Source organism: Suricata suricatta, chromosome 3 (genome assembly GCF_006229205.1).
Source record: "Suricata suricatta isolate VVHF042 chromosome 3, meerkat_22Aug2017_6uvM2_HiC, whole genome shotgun sequence".
NCBI classification, from domain to species: domain Eukaryota; kingdom Metazoa; phylum Chordata; class Mammalia; order Carnivora; family Herpestidae; genus Suricata; species Suricata suricatta.
In genome coordinates, this window is record NC_043702.1 from 108,833,910 (window position 1) to 108,853,315 (window position 19,406).

General features: G+C 37.5%; 1 protein-coding gene across 1 annotated transcript in view; it reads left to right on the plus strand.

The window, feature by feature from the left end:
* FMN2 (formin 2) overlaps positions 1-19,406 on the plus strand; it is a 370,023-nt gene that overhangs the window by 1,341 nt on the left and 349,276 nt on the right. The window contains 1 exon segment of the mRNA XM_029933337.1: positions 1-504. This exon segment is cut by the window's left edge and continues 100 nt beyond it. Within this exon segment, the coding sequence (XP_029789197.1) occupies positions 1-504 (504 nt within the window).

The following is a 19,406-nucleotide window of genomic DNA, read 5'->3' on the forward strand; positions in this document are numbered from 1 at the left end:
AGGTGGGAGAGGGGCCCCTGCGGCCGGGGGCGGAGCCCGAGGGGGAGCCCAGCGGACCCCGCGCACCGGCGGCCGCCCCGGAGCCCGGCAGTCCCGCGCCCAGTCCGCGCTGCTTCAAGCCCTACCCGCTTGTCACTCCCTGCTACATCAAGACCACCACCCGGCAGCTCAGCTCGCCCGACCACTCTCCGTCTCCGTCTCCCAGCCAGAGCCCCGGGGTTAAGAGGCGGCTGGAGTCCTCCCTCAGCCGCGGGCCCAGAGCCGCGTTGGTCTCCGCCGCCCAACCCGGGAAGCAGCGGGCTGACGGCGGCCTCACCTGCGGCCTCAGCCGCTCGGCGGACTGGACGGAGGCGCTGGGCGGCCGCGCGCAGCGTGCCGAGGGCCCCGCACAGCTCCGGGAGCGCCAGGCCGCCTCGGAGAGGGGCGGTGCGGTGCCGTCAGTGCTGGCAGCCAAGGTGTCCAGGGCGCAGGCGGCTGCGGACGGCTTCCAGAACGTGTTCACAGGTGAGCGCGCCCTGCTGCCGGCCCGCCCGCCAATCAGGGCCTTCCCGCGTCACTCTGCTCACTCTCAGAAGCCCAGACTTGCTTCTGGCAAGTCCTTTTAGGTTCTGCTCACAAGTTTAGTAAAATTTCTAGTTTTTATTTATTTATTTTTTAACAAGGTCTTAAAGGGCACAACTTTGTCATGTCTCCTTAGTCATCTCAAGAAAGGGCTGCTCTATCCACTTATCCAAAACGTGCTGTTCTCTATGTCCAGGGTCCTGCCACGCAGATGGGCTCTTTTTTTTTTTTTCCCTCATAGCCATCATTCTCTTTCCTTCCTCATCCTCACAGCATTAAGAACAAGAAATCTGTTAATGTTATTTTTTTGACAAGGGTCAGCGTTGAAGAAACAATTTATTCCAGTACTATCCAGAGGCAATCTCTGACTGCTCTAATATATATGTGTATATTTATGTATGTCAGCAATCTGGGTTGACTGTGAAGTGAAGTGAAGGGGATACTTCAGTTTGCTGATGCTACCAAATCTGATACACACTATTAGAAAGTTAATAAATAATGAAATAGAATATTACGGATAATTTTCATTTGGTTATATGTCTAATCAAAACAGGTATAGCTTGGAGATAGTGAAGGTGAGGAGACCACAAGGACATGTAATCCAACTGGTGGGCACCATAAAGGTCCAGCTTAAGGGTCCATTTAGTGTGGTAAATATCAAGTAATATAATGAGTTTATGCATTCTTATAGGTATGTAGGTTCCAAGGCCTTACCTTAAATACTCACTATTTCATGTTCTCTTCTACTCTTTTTTTTTTTTTTTAATGTTTAGTTTATTTATTCTGAGAGAGAGAACAATTGGGGGAGAAACACAGAGAGAGGAAGAGAGAATCCTAAGCAGGCTTTGCCTGCTGCGGGGCTCAAACTCAGGAACTGTGAGATCATGACCTGAGCCACCCAGGTGCCCCTCTTCCTTCTACTCTTAATTATTAAAGGAAATATTGAGTGCAAGAATTTAAGGAGTGAGAAAGAATGAAAATTTTTGCAATTGCTGGTAGGTTTGTGATAAATACTTGAATGGTAAAAATTTCAAATGTAATTTGAAAAGCTTAACATATTCAGTTCTGTTAATTTAATAAATAGGTTATCTATAAGACATTTCTTGGGGGGCTCAGTCAGTTAAGCATCCAGCTCTTGGTTTCAGCTCAGGTCATGGTCTCACATTTGGTGGGTCTGAGTGCTGTGTCAGGCTCTCCGCTGGCAGCATGGAGTCTCCTTAGGATTCTCTCTCTTTCTCTTTCTGTTCCTTCCCTGCTCTCTCTCAATAAATAAACTCTAAAAAAAAAAAAACCCCTCCACGTTTCTTAAGCGACATTTCTCAGTGGGCATAGCCACTTAGTTGGCTAAATGCCAACTTGTATTTACCTCATTTTTATTTTCACGTGTATTTTACATATGTTTCACCTTTTGTTCTACGTTTATAGATTTCTTTTAATCAAGAGTAACCTTTATTCACTTTATTCATTTACTTATTGCTTGCTTGCTCTTTCTTTCTTTTCATATTTTGAACTTCTCCCTTCTCTTTATTGTGTAGGTTAAATAGAAAGGGATGCCTATCGGCTAATACCCTTTAGGCAAATTATAAAAAATATGAGTAAAAAACAAAACAAAAGTCATTGAATGATTATTTTTGAAGGAAGAAGATGGGAAGTTCTTGAGTTAATTTTTTGAATTTAATTTTGGTGAGAAATGTGTTTCCTCTTTAGGTAATCATTCATTTATAAATATCTATTTTTAAATGAAAATGTCACTATGATTCAGATTATCACCTATTAGTATTAATGGTTGCTCATTGTAATAGCATTAGACTTTGGATATTTATTCACTTTAATTTATATATATAAATATATATATATGCATATATATGTATATTCTGGACAGCCACATTTTACCAGGCAAGATGCTAGTGGCAGGACATACAGAGGTCATTAAATCAGGGTTTTTTTTTCTCCAGGGCTGTCTGGGTGCACAGGAGCACATGGAAACATGAAGCATAGTGTTTGGGAGCATCAAGGTTACAGGGACTGATCTTGGCAGGGGTTAGAGATGAGGCATTAATAGGAGGATTGATCAGAGTCCTGCAGATCGTAGGCCTTTAAGAGAAAAACAGTTTATTCTTGTTAGTTGCTTGCATTTTATTTTGCTAAGTATTTTCAAATTGGGAATTTTGGACAATTAAAGAAGTCCTGTTCAGTGAGTCCCCGTGTTATATTATCCAGGGAGAATTTTTTACTGTGCAGGGTGAAATTGCAGAGTGAGTTGTTTTAATATGGACATTACCGACTTTGTCTTTGCTGGGTGGATATATGGCTGGTCAGTGATCAGTAGATATTTGTGTAGCAGTTTCCATATAGTTATTGCACCCACTGACTTTCCTTTTCCAAAAAAGAAAAACTGGTAAGCTTAATCTAATCGTGTACCTGGTGGGCAAATGCAGGTAGGTAAAGAGATGTAATTTTCTCAGGGTCACACTATGATTCATTTGGAGGCAGAGCCAGAAATAGATGCTGAGTCTACTGATTTAAGTCAGAATGTCCTTGCTTATTACTTATTTTTGGATATTTGACACAGTAAGGCAACACGGAGTAAAAGCTGTTTATAAAAAATATAGAATGTATGAGATTTTTCAGTTCCAGTTTTTAATAAGGTCAATCCCTTTAACTGTTGAACATCTGGCCTTGCTTGCGCTGTACGAAGAGTGATTGTTGGGGAGACTGAACAAGGTTTGCTCAGGCAGCTCTCAGGGAGATGGTTCTTGTGGCAGAGTGAGTCCAGATTGACACAGGTCCCCGTTGCTCAGTTGCTGTCTGTTTTCTGGTCATCTGGTATCACATTTGGTTCTTTACCATCCTCTAAAATTTTATGGGTGTCTTGGATATTATCAGAGGCCTAGGGAACAGTAGCATTCTCCTTCGGGAAATTGGGTTTTTTTGGGCCTTAATTTTGCATGTCTTTGGATCCATTAATTGCCAGCTGCTTTTGAAGCAGGTGATCATTTATCTAGAAACTTCCACAAACATCATTTATTTTTAACCCATAGAATGAGGGTTGTCAGTTCTGCAGAAAGGAACAGATGTTTTCTGCTTTTTACTGCCTTACAATTGTAGGGAGAAAATCCAAGTGGAAAGAGATCTTCATGGCACATGCTTGTATTTGTTTGGTACATATAAAAACATTTAGTGATGGAGACAAAAACTTTTATCCTGTGTTTTCTGTTAAAAACTGATGATGTTTTAGGCCATTGCACTGAAATATTTCCAGTTAATTTGTTTGAAATACATTTTTTTCAGTGCTGAGGAGAAAAAATGGCTTCTGAAATTTGAGAGGTTCTTTTGTATATTAAGTCTAGCAGAAGCTTGTTAATAGATTTTTGCAGTTAATTAAAGTTTAAACATGTAAAATGTTAAATTTGTGATGCTAAATCACTTTTGATAGGAAGCTTTCCAAAGTCAGTTATGTGCTTATCTATCCTTAAACATGTGGACTCAAAGTTTAATCTGTTTTAAATGGCTTAGTGAAGGGCGGCCTTTTTTACTGTGCTATGAAAACACCGGGGATGCCCTCCACGGAGATAGCAGGCTGCGTGCTGCTGGCTCCAGCCTGCTTGTTCTGGGTGCGTCTTTGTTTCTTGACTCTTTCCTTCCTGTTAGCTATTTATTCATAGAGTTTCCTTTGTCTTCTCTCCACCTGCTCCCATACTTCTAATTTGACTATTCTGATCAATTTGTTATTGGCTGGCAAAACCTGTAGTTATGATGTAAAGTTACTTTTTTGCACTTCTACTAAATGCCAGATACTGTGTGGGTACATTGCTTAAGTATCTATAATCCTTACCACAAGTTTAAAGTATAGCTGTTTATCCCCATTTTCCCAATAAGCTAAGTAAGGTTCTGACCAGTGAAGTAACTTGCCTAAGGGCATTAAGCTAGTAAATCCCTCATCTAAGATATGCACTTAGATAAGGAAATCTGTTGTTAACATGCCTAAAATAAAATCAAGTGTATCAGTGAGCTTTTGAATTGCTATCCAATTAAGAATTGGCTTGGGCATTAGCATTTGGATTGTGTGACTCTCATTTTGATTTTTCTAAAGGTTATCTTGATTTTTATATCTGTAGAGAAGGACCCACTCTAGGAGTACAAGGTTTTCTTATATAGCTTGTTAAAATTATTAACCTTTGAATTTGTTAAAGCCAGTTGCAGTCTTATTTCTTCTGGTATTAGCATCTGACAGAATATCTATGTCCTTCATGTCCAATATGTGAAGGAAAGTCAGAAATCATCCCAGATGTGTATAGATAACGCATCTGTCTTACTCTAACAGAAAAGGGGGTTATATGAATGCTGTCCTTTTCCTTATTTCTTGATTTACTGAGTTCCGTATATCAGAATAGATCATGGTAACAAAAGCTGAGACAAGAGTAGTTTGGTTGGAAACATCACATCTAATGATTTCTTTAAGACTGTGGTTTGGGTTGAAGTCAAGTACCCCAGTGATGGGTTTTAACGACTGCTTTATGAACACAGGACTGGCCTAGTTTTTTGGTTTTTTTTTTTTTTTTAATGTTTTTAATATATTTTTGAGAGACAGAGAGAGACAGTGTGAGCAGGGGAGGGTCAGAGAGAGAGGGAGGTACAGAATTTGAAGCAGTCTCCAGGCTCTGAGCTAGCTGTCAGCACAGAGACTGATGCTGGACTCGAACCCATGAACCGTGAGATCATGACTTGATCCAAAGTCGGACACTCAACCGACTGAGCCACCCAGGTGCCCCAGGACTGGCCTAGTTTTAAGTGCATGTAGGTATGTGGATATAAAACACGTGTATTTAAAATTGAACAAGTGTTTTTAAAGACGTATTTTCTTCTAATTCTGTTAAAAAGGTGCTGAACATACACAGTCACATCACATACACAGTGATAGTTCAGCAGTTATTCTACTATTGTGTTAGGTAAAGTTGTATCCTGGCTTTTAATTTTTTTTTTTAATGTTTTATTTATTTTTAATACAGAGAGAGAGCATGAGAGGGGGAGGGGCAGAGAGAGAAGGAGACACAGAACTGGAAGCAGGCTCCAGGCTCTGAGCTAGCTGCCAGCACAGAGCCTGACGCGGGGCTCGAACCCACGAACGTGAGATCTGACCTGAGCCGAAGTCGGAGACTTAACCAACTGAGCCACCCAGGCGCCCCGTATCCTGGCTTTTAAAGTGACTCTCCAGTAATTTTTTCTCACATATGTGAATCTGGAGGAATAATTTCAAACTAATAATGTTAAGACTGAATGAAATAGTAAATATAAAGCCACTACAACTCTGTCTGGAATGTAGGAGGCATACAGTCGGTGCTATTTGCGTTCCTGTCCTGGTTCATTGCCTTGATAAACTTCATTGCTCAAAGTGGCCCAAAACCAAACGGTTAAAACAAAACAAAACAACACGGAGATCGTATACAGAAGCTTGGCAGAATATAATCAGGTGCGTTAATACTTCATATACCTAGTCACTAGTATTTTCCCAATTGTTTATTCATCAGGTTTTTCCTTTTAGCATTTACTATGATTGTAACTGTTTTTGTCACTTTATCATAAATTTTGGTTGCCTTCAGGGTTTGGATAAGGAAAGCATGTGATGGGGGTTGTGGCTGCATGATTGGGTGCAGGTGCTAATTTTTAAAGGAGTGGGGAAGAGAAGATAGCAGGCAAGTACTCTTAGTATTTATGTTCTGCACAGCATCTGGCTACAGCGCTTGACTTTGCAGCCTTACCCTCCAACAATTTCCTTCATAAGCTCTCAACTTTAGAGAAATTGATCTGCTTACTGTTCTATGAACATGCATTTTATTTTCCTGACTTTGTGCCTTTGTCTTGAAGTTTTTACCCTCTTGGAACATACTATTTGTCACTCCTAATTTAGCATCTGAAAGGGCTGATTAAATTCCCATTTCCATTTTTTATATCTTTACCAGTTTCACTTAATTTATTTCAATGTCTCTGACTTGTTATTGTCTGCATCATATTATGTACACTTCTTGGATTTAGGGATGCCTCTTCCTTTGGGTCTTTTTACTCACCTGTTTCTTTTCTTTTGTCCTTCCCTACGCACCTGATTCTGTCCATTATCTAATCTTCTATCAACACATCCACTAATATCTATTCTGTGCCTGCTGTATACCAGTAAATGTAAGCACTCATACTGAGGATACTGAGCGCTTTAGGAATGATTGTTTGCCATTTTTTTTTTTAACAGGCAAGTTGGGTATCTAAGCTTCCTCTTGGCAACTTCCTGTTGAATTCAAGCTGAAAATTTACTAAAATTTATATTAGTCAAAATTAATTATTTTCACTGAGGTGTGATTGAATCTGATGAAAGTAGAATGATACTTTGATAGAACTTGTATTGAGAAAACATCTCTTCCTATATTTGTTGGTTGATTTTAAAATAGCAAAGGTAGTACAGTAACTTGGAGCTTCTAATTATGAATTTTATTGGTAATGAAAGGAGAGGTAAAGGAAATAGAGAAAATTTTATTATTCTGTTTATTCCTGCTTTTGCCCTATAAGTAATAACCTGATGTTAATGAAATTTAGCATTAAGAGACCCATTAGAGAGAAACAAGTAAGTACTGCCTAGAACTTAATAGTCATTATATATAACTTTAGTGGCTGAAAAGGTTCCAAGGCCTTTTTTTATATTAAAAATATAAATATATGACAAATATGACTTCTAATCAATTTGAAATACTATTTAGTAAATTATCATGCATCAGTATTATATGAACAAATAATGATAGTTATTGGATGCTATAAGAGCACTCTACCCATGCTGAAGAATTGTTACTCTTTCACATGTGATCCTGTATGGATGAGAGAAAGAGGAACATGTGTCTTCCTCCTTTCCAAGGATGTCCTGGGAGGTGTTGATTGGATAGGAAAATGCTGCCACTCTTCTGTGATCTAGTCAGTTTCCACATACCCTGGAACCACTCAAAGCTGTTATGTGTTATGTCAAAGCCACGGTGGGCTGAAGATAGTCTTTTTATTTTCATGGAGAATGGAATTACTTCTTGAAAAAAATTAAGCCAGTATGGTGTTTTAAAATGATGCTTAAATACTACCTAGTTGGGTCTCTTTTTGTACTTCAAGCAGAAGGCTCTTTGTTATGCTCAGGAGTATAGTGGACATCTATGGAAATTAATTCTGTGTCATTTAATTTGTTGCTTTGCATACACAGGAGGGAAAAGAATGATGTTTATCAGTAAGTTTGTAGCACTGCTATGGCACATCTATGGCTGAGAGTCTTTTCAATCTGTCTCCCTTTTAAAGTATCCCACTGAATTCTTGGAAGACCCAAAGCAATAATTTCTTACTACTTGGTACCTTGGTTTCCTAGATATAAAAATGAATGTGGTCTTGCTGGGAAGCTGCTTCGTCCAGGTCTCATCCAACCTTGAATTCTGTAGAAGAGATGATTCCGGCAGTTACCTTTTGTACTAACAAGGAACCTCTGCATGTTTAATTTTTCTTTATTGTTAGAGCTTAAGAAACTCCTTGTGGTGGAGGATCCATTTATACAGTGTGATAAAGGTATTTTGGGTACTGGTGATACGTGATCGTGAAAGCAGTGATGTTTGATCTTGCTAGTTTTGACCAAGTTTTGATTGATACTAGAGGAGATTCAGATTGGTTGGGCTGTCACTACCTTGAATTTAGGGCCTTGTGTTTTTGAATACTAAGGTAGTGACTGTGTGTGATGTGCCGTTGACCTGTTTTATGGAACAGCTGTATTGTACAATGTAAGACCGAAGGATTTAGAGTATATGGAGTCTTTCTAATATTAACACCAAATATATTGAGCAAGTTCTATTTAGATTTATTATTTACAATATAAGTCATCTCCTATTCTTGGATGGATTGTTGGCTTTGCATTTTTTTAAAACTACTCAATAAAAGTAGTATTATTCTTATTTCATTGTACTTTAACATACAGTTGACCCTTAAACCACAGGGATTAGGGGCACCAACACCCTCCATACAGTCAAATTCATGTATAACTTTTGACTCCCCCCAAAACCTAAATACTGATATCTTACTGTTTGCCATAAGACTTACCAGTAACAGTCTATTAAAACATATTTTGTATGTTATATGAATTATTTACTATATTCTTTCAAGATGGTAAGCTAGGAAAAAGAAAATATTACTAAGAAAATAATAAGGAAGATAAAATAAATGTAATAGTACTGTATTGTATTTATTGAAAAGATTCCTTATATAAGCGGACCTAGGCCATTCAAACCCATGTTGCTCAAGCTTCAACTGTATTGGTTTGTGTATGTTTTCAGTTTTCCCTAGTGTGCTATATGCTTACTCAAAATTGTTATGAATCTATGGTATTCCATGTATAAATTGTCATTGACAAAAACTTTCTTAGAGACTAAGAGGCTAAAAGCTTTTGAGTACTCCTAGGATTTTTACTTTTGTTTTGTTTTATTGTCATTAAAGAAGTGTAGCTTATGTAAGCCACTAAGAAGCAACGAACTACAATAGAACTATTTCAGTGTCACATATGAATTCATTTGAACACTATGGGGAAAGTTATGTAAAAAATGAATCTCCTCATTGTTAACATACAAGTCTTATCTTTTATTTTTTTAATGTTTATTTATTTTGAGAGAGAACTTTTGCACTCAAATGGGGGAGGGGCACAGGAGAGGGAATTCCAAGTAGGCCCTGGGCTGTTCAGAGCACAGCCTGAAATGGGGCTTGATCTCACAAACCATGAGATCATGACCTGAGCCAAATTCAAGAATCAGCACCCGGGTGCCCCCAAGTCTTATCTTTTAAAAGAGTAATGAAAACAATAGGATAGCAATAGAGATTATCTCTTGCAACTCGTTTTTTTAAATTTTTATTTTTTAAATTTATAATAGTTTATTGTCAAATTGGTTGCAACTCATTTTTTTAACCTAGATACTTTTAGATCATTTGCTCCTCTTTCTTAACTCCACCCCCTTTTAAATCTGTAGACTAATACTTCCCCTTTGGAGACATAAGGTATGCAAATTCTTTATGGGAGGTGTTACATTTTGCAGCTAATCAAGATGTTCTGCAAGACAATTATATCTTATGTCCTTGGAGTGCTATTTTGGTTAAATGGTTCTGAAGGTGTAAAATTATTGGATAGTATCCTGGCAGTTGATTTCAGGAGATAGGGTTTGATCTGTCTCTTCTGATCTTAGAAAAATCCAAAAGTGTATTGACTGTTAGGTTTATCATATTGTGGGTGGGCATAAAAGGTTGAATAAGAACTTCAGTGATTTCTGTGGAGAGACATTTGTCTGGGATGTCATGTGATATAAGTGAAAAAGTCATCCAGAAGCCTTTCATCTTTGATTTGGATTATTTCTATAAGGAGCCTCATTTGACTCTAAATTCAGAGATTATTTTCACGACCATCTGCCTTGGGATAATAAAAGCTGAGCATGCAGATTTGTAGCTTTAGGCTAACCTCTAAGGTTGAACCATCAGTTTTCTTTTGTATGTACCCTCTTGGTTTTATTATCAGCTAAAGTTACCAGTCTCTAGCTCCTATCTCTCCTGAGCATTAGACACATCCCACTGAGGTATCAGGGATTAGAGAGTAAACTATTAACAATAGGAAGATCAGCTGGCCAGTTTAGTTTGAAGACATGTCAGTGCTTCTCTACTGACCTGAGACTAAAGTTTAAAATCTTTACTGTATTTATATATTAAGAAATACATAATATATTGTATTTAATTCTCTGTAGTGTTATCCCATTCTTGTTGGTCTGTCTCTGTAGTTCTTCAGATATTTCATGTCTTTTCTAGTAGTTTTAAGTATTATTGACACACTATTCCTGATCTTCAGGGGAAAAAAAAGTGCATTTACTCATATCCCTCAGTGCATGACACACCCCATCATTAGTCCATGCAAAGTGTCGACTCTTCATTTTGTCTTTATTCCCTGTATAGTTTTCCCTCATTATCCAAAAGTACAGCATTCCTATGAAAACTAAGCTGAAATGGTGTAAAGCAAAGATTCTACCATTAATTTATGTGTGAAAAATTTTGAGGGTTCTAAGACTTAAAAAATAACCTCTCTTAGGCTTTTTCTGATACCTTAGGACACATCTTACTAATAGATATGCAAAAGAAATCAAGGTAAAGTACAGGTACTCACAGACACTATTCAAAGCTCTGGTGGCATGCTGCATGGGGTATGTGCTACCTATGTAAAGGCAAGCCAGAAAGAAGTACTGGACGCTATATTCGCTTTTTGCCTTTTAAAAAAATAAGTGAAAAGTCCTCTTTAGATTTCTTTTGGTTAGTGCAGACGAGTACTAACAGATCTTTTGCATAGGCAAATTGGCATTATGTGACTTTTTTAAAAGCAGGGAATAGCTGTAGGTGCATTTTCTCGTCTCCCCTCCCAATAGTCATAGGCAACTGCTTCTATATGTTTGATTTTACACAATCTTGAAATTACATCTATTTTAGTCAAGTATGTAATATTTCTGTATATGTTTAATTTTAGTTTATACAAACACTCTGAGTTGGACTTCGTTCTGTTGCTTAAAAAAAAAACCCAGCATTCTTTAGGAAAAAAAAACTACAAATTTTCCTGAGTGAATGTCTGTTGAGTTCATTGCTTCTTACTGCATCCCAAAAAGCGAGGGATCTGCCTGGTTGTATGCACCAGGTGGCACTGTCCACTTTTTATCGTATGTGACTCATGTTCCCTAGGGCTGTGCAATGCGGGTTGCTCTGGACATTCCTCCCGTTTTGTTTAAGCTTTCGTGCAGGGATGAACATCTGGAATGTTCTTCTCTGCCACCACAGACAGCACTGCTGACTCTTCCAGTGTGGGGCCTTGTGGGAGAATTTCTCTGGGATATTTATTCAGGAGTGAAGTTGTTGGGTTATAAAATATTTATTTAATTTGTTTAGGTACTACCGGGTTATTTTCCAGGATGCTTTCCCCAGTTTTTACTCTATTAATGCAGCAAATTAGCACTTACCTAATTTTTGAATTTTACCAATCCAATGAGGAAACAGTATCTTGTTGTTTTACCTTTAATTTTATATTTATCTGGTGGCTAATGCCTTTGAGAAAACTTTTGTTAATTTTTAGCCATTTGGGTAAACCCTTCTGTGAATTGCCTGTTCATATCCTTTTATCTTTTTGTATAGGGTTTCCTGATTTTCCTTATTTATTCAAACAAGGGTTCTTCATCTCTTTGTATATTTTTGATATTATTTTATTAACAATGTTAAGGATGTGAAGAATTGTCACTGAGCCTCCTGATTTTCTTTCCTTATATTAGAGGCTAATGTAAACTTGATGTTTCTCATAGTCCCTTTTGGGTTTTGTTTCAGACGTGGCTTAGGTGTGATGACTTTTCACTAGATTTGGAAGACCTAAATGAGGCCTAGTATGAACTTTTGTTGTTTGCACTTCTAAGCACAGCTGAGGAATGATTAAATTCTTGTGAGGTAGTGTCGGCAGAGGTTTAGTGTCCACGTGCTAGTTTCCAGACTCCTGGTGTGACCGGCGTCGCACAAGTCTGGAGCTGGCAGCAGAGATGAGATCCAGCCATGAGGCTTCCAGATTCTAGCAGTGGGAGTGTGCTCTCAGAGCCCAGGACTTTAGATCAGAGAAAAGGTTGCCACTTTCTTGGTGACCTGGTTCTAAGTTGTGTCTTAGTACTTCTAAAGAGATCCTAGAGTCTTTTTCTGCAGCCTTTCTAAGATTCTGTACAATAAGAAGTTTCTCTAGTAAGTCTCTTACTATTTAAACTATTTGGAGTGGAGTCAGTTGTATGTAATCATTGGAATCTTAACATATAGAATCAGTTTTAGATATTATATATGTCTTCTTTGAATATTTCATACCTCCTTTACTTTTGTTACATCCTTGCTTGAACAGAAATACTTAAATTTTCAATGATCAGTTCTACACATCACCATGTTTTGTGCTATTTTCTTCTCATGTAAGAAATTCTGTCTTAGTCCTCGGTTACATTCTCTTCTTCATAGTCTTCTATTAGCTTTATTATTTCACCTTAACTATATCATTTCACCTTTTACATTTAAGCCTTTGATCTATCTAACATCCTGTTGAGTGTATGATATAATGTAAGGATTCAGTTTAATCTTCTCCATATGGCAAGCCAGTTTTTCAACAACACCTATATAGTTTTAACTCATTGATTTTTTAATATTACCTCTATGTGATTCCCAGATATAGGCAAGTTTATTTATGACAGTCTATTCAATTTATATTTGATTTTCTGTCTTCAGCCAGTATTATACCCTTCTTAAATTGTGGCTCTGCAATATGCATAATTACTTGGAAGTGTTCTCTTTTTCAAAGTTGACCTAGATGTTGGTGGACCTGTTACCTTCCATATAAGTGTGAAGTTTCTTAAAAAGTCCTGATAGTGTTTGATATTTTATTATATTTATAGATTAAATTAAGGATTGTTGCCACTTCTGTAGTATCATTCATGATGTTGAAAGACCTCTTCATTTATTTAAATCATTTATGTCATTTTAATAGAGTTTTAGATTTTCCTTCACAGAAGGTTTGTGTTTCCTTTATTAAGCTAGTTTCTGGACGCTTCATGTTTTTATTGCTAATGGATATAGTATCTTACTTTTGTATTATTTCTAGTTATTGTTGGGATAAAGAAATCTTTTCAGTGTCTTTCTGTTATAAATACATATTTTTTTAAACCTAAAGCTTAGTTAGTAATACCTAACATTTACAGTTAAGTTATAGTTGAGATTCTGATACCAACTCTGATGTGAGGTTTTTTTCCCCACAGCACTAAGCAATTCTTTATGACACCAGCTAGGTGTTTTATAATTCAACTTAATTTTGACATTATTTACCTGGAGATAGGTAACCACAGGTTAAGGGTTCAGTCCTACCAGACTTCCCCCTCTTTCACATGCCAATCAAAAGTCCAGGTTACCACCTGGGCTTCTGACTGACCAACCATAAGTTCCAACACCTCTCTCCTTGGGTTCAGTTAATTTGCTAGAGCAGCTCACCAAGCACAGTGAGACGTGTTACTTACTAGATTACCACAAAAGGATATAACTTTATTATAAAAGTTTATTATGAGAGGATATAACTCAGGAAGAGAGATGAGAGAGATACACAGGGCAAGGGATGGGGAAGAGCGCAGAACTCTCATGCTCTCTCAGCATGCCACTTGCCCCAAATCTCCATGTGTTTATCAACCCAGAAGTGCTTCTAACCCAGTCCTTTTGGTTTTTAAGGAAGCTTCATTATAGAGGGTCAGTTGATTAAATCATCAGCTTCAGCCCCTCTTCCCTTCTAGAGGTCAAGAGTGGGACTAAAAGTTCCAGCTCTCTAATTACAGGTTGTTTTCCCTGGCAACCTGCCACCATCCTTAAGTGCTTTCCAAAGGTCACTTCATTAACATAAATTCAGCTGTGGTTGAAAGGGGTTTGTTATGAATGTCAAGATGTCTTTATTATTGATATCACTTAGGAAATTCCAAAGGTTTTAGGAGCTCTGTGCCAGAAACTGAGTGAAAGTCAATTATGTATTTCTCCTTATAAATCATAATATCGCAATAGTCAGATGGGATCTTAAAATAAGTAATTTATTTTTTTGCAGCAAAATAATTGAAATCTAATCCTAGAATATGACATACATTATGTAGATTCTTTTGAAATTATTGTGGTTAGTGTGGCTTTCTTTTTGTCATTGTGTGTGATTAGTTTTTGTGAATCTATGGCTCTCTTTGGAGAGTCATAGTGCTAAAGTCCAGAAACTTGACTAATGTTTTAATTTAGTAGGTTGTGCTTTACACTCACCATTAATAAAAATCTCTAATGTTTAAAGTGCTTCAAAGGCATCATTTTAACAACTGTATGATATATTATACAATTAGAAAAATACCCATCCCTTGGCTTCCATTACATACTTCTTGGTTTGCCCACTACATTTTTTGGGCTAACTTTTCTCAACTTCATCTGGTCTTCTTCCACCTGAACATCGACCCTCAGGAACCCTTTCAATGCATGTCGATGACTTCAAACTCAAATTTCTGGTTCAGTTCTCTAATGAATTCCTGGTGCAAATTTCCTATTGCCTTAAAAATATCTTCATAGGGGGATGGGAGTAGATCCAAACTGAACTTCTCTTTCTTCCAAACCCAACCTGCTCCTTTATTTATGGCCTGCCTTGGTGGATGGTAATAGCATCTGGCACAGCCAAGTTTCTTAAGCCAAATCTGGCAGATGTGCAACTTAGCCAAGTTCCTAATACTTTCTCTTTATTAAATCCAGTCAGTCACTAAATCTTGTTAAAATACATCTAGAAACATTACAAAAATTCTTTATTTATTTATCGTGGGCGTGATGTGGGGGAAAAAGAATCTCAGGCAGGCTCTGTTGTGCCAGCACAGAGCCTGATGAGGGGTTTGATTCCAGGAACTGTGTGATCATGACCTGAGCTGAAATCAAGAGCCAGCCACTTAACCAACTGAGCCACCCAGCTGCCCATAGCGCAGAATGTATTTTTAAAGACACTCATCCTGTTCTTTTCAGGGGAATATTTAATGCTCTTCTCACAATTATTTAATGGCTCTCTAGTGACATCAGGGATAAATTTTAAACTTCAGGTATATATCCAAGAAGAAAATTGAATGTGTACGGGATGAAGGAGCTACATTTGCTGGCAGTTGTATGATTTAACATGAAGGAGGCTGTCCCTTATAGAATGTCCAGCCTTGGAATGGATGATCTTGAAAGGAGTGATTTCACTGTTCAAACAGAGACTGGATGAAGATCTACTGGTGCTTACAACCCTGGAGAGGCTGAACTTGATAACCACTAACATTCCTTCCAATCAGAAAAGACAATGATGTATGACTATTAAATAGAGTAAGAGCAGCAGCTATGGTCTGTATGTCTCATTCCTTTGATTTGGGATTGCTCTAAATATGTAAAAAAAAAAAAAAAAAAGAAAAAAACTTCAGCCAGAGGTATTTTAGAAGCTGCCATCTGGGCGCCTGGGTGGCTCAGTCCGGTAAGCGTCCGGCTTCAGCTCAGTTCATGATCTCTTGGTTCGTGGGTTCAAGCCCGGCGTCGGGCTCTGTGCTGACAGCTCAGAGCCTGGAGCCTGTCTTCAGATCCTGTGTCTCCCTCTCTCTCTGACCCTCCCCTGCTCATGCTGTCTCTCTCCCCCTCTCTCTCTCAAAAATAAATAAAAACATTTTAAAAAAAGTCATAGAAGCTGCCATTTATTAGCTTCACATTTATGGATTTAACTTACTAGATTAAGTCTGTTTTCTTTTTGGGTCTTCTGGGTGGCTCATTCATTTCAGTGTTCCACTCTTGATTTCAGCTTAGGTCATGATCCCAGCATTGTGGGATTGACACCTGCATTGGGCTCCATGCTGAGTGTGGAGCCTTCTTAGGATTCTCTCTCTCTCTCCCTCTGCCCTTCTCCCCCATTTGCATGCTCTCTCTCTAAAATAAAAAATTTAAAAAAATTAAGTTTTTTTTTCTTTTAAAGCACTTCCCTCTGATATGTCTATAATTTTTTTCCTTTGAACTTGGTTTGCTTCATGAGCTTTTAAAAAATTCCCAAATAGGAGTGCCTGGGTGGCTTGGTTGGTTAAGTGTCTGGCTTTGGCTCAGGTCATGATCTCATGGTTTGTGGGTTCGAGCCCCACTTTGGGCTGTGCTGACAGCTAGCTCAGAGCCTGGAGCCTGCTTTGGATTCTGTATCTCCCTCTCTTTCTGACCCTACCCTGCTCACTGTCTCTCAAAGATAAATAAAAACAAAAAAATTCCCAAATAAATCCATACTCTTTATTTAAAAAAACTTCCCCCCAAATCCCAAATAAGTCCTAAATGGTTGTTAGTCACTGTCATATATGTTCTGCGATATTCTTTGGCCAATTAAAAATTTTTTTTTTATTTTTGAAAGACAGAGAGAGACAGCGCGAGCTGGGGAGGGTCAGAGAGAGAGGGAGACACAGAATCTGAAACAGGCTCTGAGCTAGCTGCCAGCACAGAGCCCAACCGGGGCTAGAACCCATGAACCGTGAGATCATGACCTGAGCCAAAGCTGGATGCTCAACCGACTGAGCCACCCAGGTGCCCCTTCTTTGGCCAGTTTTATCAGATTTATTAGATTAAATTTCTTCATCTGTTTTATTTCTATTTCAGATTAATTAGGTTACTTGATTAATTGACTAGTCAAGTTGCATAGTTTCTTTTTTTTCTGCCTCAGAAAAAGCCTTGATGGAAGTCAAATATAAATTTTATATACATTTTAATAGACTGTGCAGTGACTTAGTCAGATGTCTGTATACCAAAGTTACTTGTAACCTTATTTATTTACTTAAGGGTGGTTGGCATACAATGTAACATTAGTTTCAGGTGTACAACATAGTTATTTGACAAGTTAATACATTATGTTATGTTTACACAAGTGTAGCTAGCATCTGTCACTATACATTGCTGTTCCCATATCACTAATTGTATTCCTTATGCTGTGCCTTTTATTCCTGTGACTCACTCAGTACAAAACTAGAAGCCTGCATCTCCCTTTCTGTTCACGCATGTTCCCCACTCTTCTGGTACACCATCAGTTCTCTGTATTTATAGGTCTGATTCTGCTTTTTGTTTGTTTATTAATTTTTTTCTTTTTAGATTCTGTTTATGAGTAGACTTGTTATGGTATTTGTCTTCCTCAGTATGACTTACTTAGTATAATATCCTTTAGGTTCCTCCATGTTGTCACAGTAGAATGTTGTCATCATTTTTTTTTTGGCTGTGTAATATTTCATTGTATATAATACCACATTTTCCTCTCAGTTCATTTATTAATGAACATTTAGGTTACTTCCATATCTTGGCTGTTGGAAATAATGCTGCAGTAAACATACAGGCACATATATCTTTTCATATTAGTGTTTTCATTTTCCTTGAGTAAATACCCAATAGTGGAATTATTGAATCATATGGTATTCCTATTTTTAATTTTTTGAGGAACTTTCATACTATTTTTATAGTGGCTGTACCAATTTACATTCCCACTAACAGTGCAACGGGATTCCTTTCTCTCTATATCCTGGGCAACATTTGTTATTTCTTGTCACTTTGATTTTAGCCATTCGGATAGGTGTGAGGTGATAACTCATTGTGGTTTTGATTGCATTTCCTTGATTATATGTAATGTTGAGCATTTTTTGTGTGTCTGTTGGCCATCTGTATGTCTTTTTTTGGAAAAATATCTATTTGGGTCCACTTCTCACTTTTTTTCTTGAGGAAGAGAGAAAACATGAGTGTGAATGCAACGGAGAGGAAGAATGACTGAGAGAATCTTAAGTAGGATCCATGGCCAGTGCAGAGTCTGAGGTAGGGCTTGATCTCACAACCATGAGAGCATGACCTGAGCTGAAATCAAGGTTGGGTGCTGAACTGACTGAGCCACCCATGTGCTCTCTCTTCTTACCTCTTAATCAGATTGTTTGTTTGTTTGGTGTTGAGTTGTATACGTTCTTTTTATATTTTGGATAATAACCCCTTATTTGATATAATGTTTGCAAATATCTTCTTCCATCCCATAGGTTGTCTTTTTACTTTGTTGGTGTTTTTTTTTTATTTTGATATAGTCCCAATAATTTATTTATGCTTTTGTTTCCCTTGCCCTAGGAGACATATCAAGAAAAATGTTGCTGTGGCTGATCTCAGAGGATTTTTATGGTTTCAGGTCTCACATTTTGGTCTTTAATCCATTTCAAATTTATCTTTCTGTATGGTGTTAGAAAGTAGACTGGTTTCAATTTTTTTTTTAAGTGTAGCTGTCCAGTTTTTTCAGCAGCATTTATTGAAAAGACTTTCTTTTCTCTGTTGTATATTCTTGCCTCTTTTATCATAGATTAATAGCCCATATAATCATGGGTTAATTTCTGGGATCACTATTATGTTTCATTGATTTATGTCTCTGTTTTTGTGCCAATACCATCCTATTTTGATGTTCAGCCTTGTAATACATCTTGAAATCTGGGATTGTGATACCTCCAGCTTTGTTTTCCTTTTTCAGGATTTCTTTGGCTATTTGGGGTCCTTTGTGGTTTCATATAAGTGTTAGGATTATTTGTTCTAGTTTTGTGAAAAGTGCTGTTAGTATTTTGATAAGGATTGCATTAAATCTGTAGATTGATTTGGGTACGTAGTTTGGACATTTTAACAGTGTTAGTTTTCTCAGTCCATTAGTATGGAATATCTTTCCACTTGTTTCTGTCATCTTCAATTTCTTTCATCAGCATATTATACTTTTTCAGAGTAGAAGCTGTTCACTTCTTAAGTTTATTCTTAGTCATTTTATTTTTTTTGGTGCAATTGTAAATGAGATAGTTTTCTTAATTTTCTCTTTCTGCTACTTTGTTATTATGTTATAGAAATACTACTGTTTTGGGGTATTGATTTTATATCCTGCCACTTTAGTGAATTCATTTATTAGTTCTAGTAACTTTTTGATGGAGTCTTTAGAAATTTCTGTGTATAGTATCATGACTTCTGCAAGTAGTGACAGTTTAATTACCTATATAGATGCCTCTTACTTTTTGTTTTCTTCTGTCTGATTGCTGTGGGTAAGACTTCCAATACTATGTTGAATAAAAGTGGTAAGAGAGGACATCCTTGTCTTGTTCCTTCCTGACCTTAGATTTTCACCATTGAGTATTATGTTAGTTGTAGGTTTTTTATAAATGGCCTTTATTCTGTTGAGGTATGTCCCCTCTAACCTCAGTTTGTTGAGAGTTTTTATCATGAAT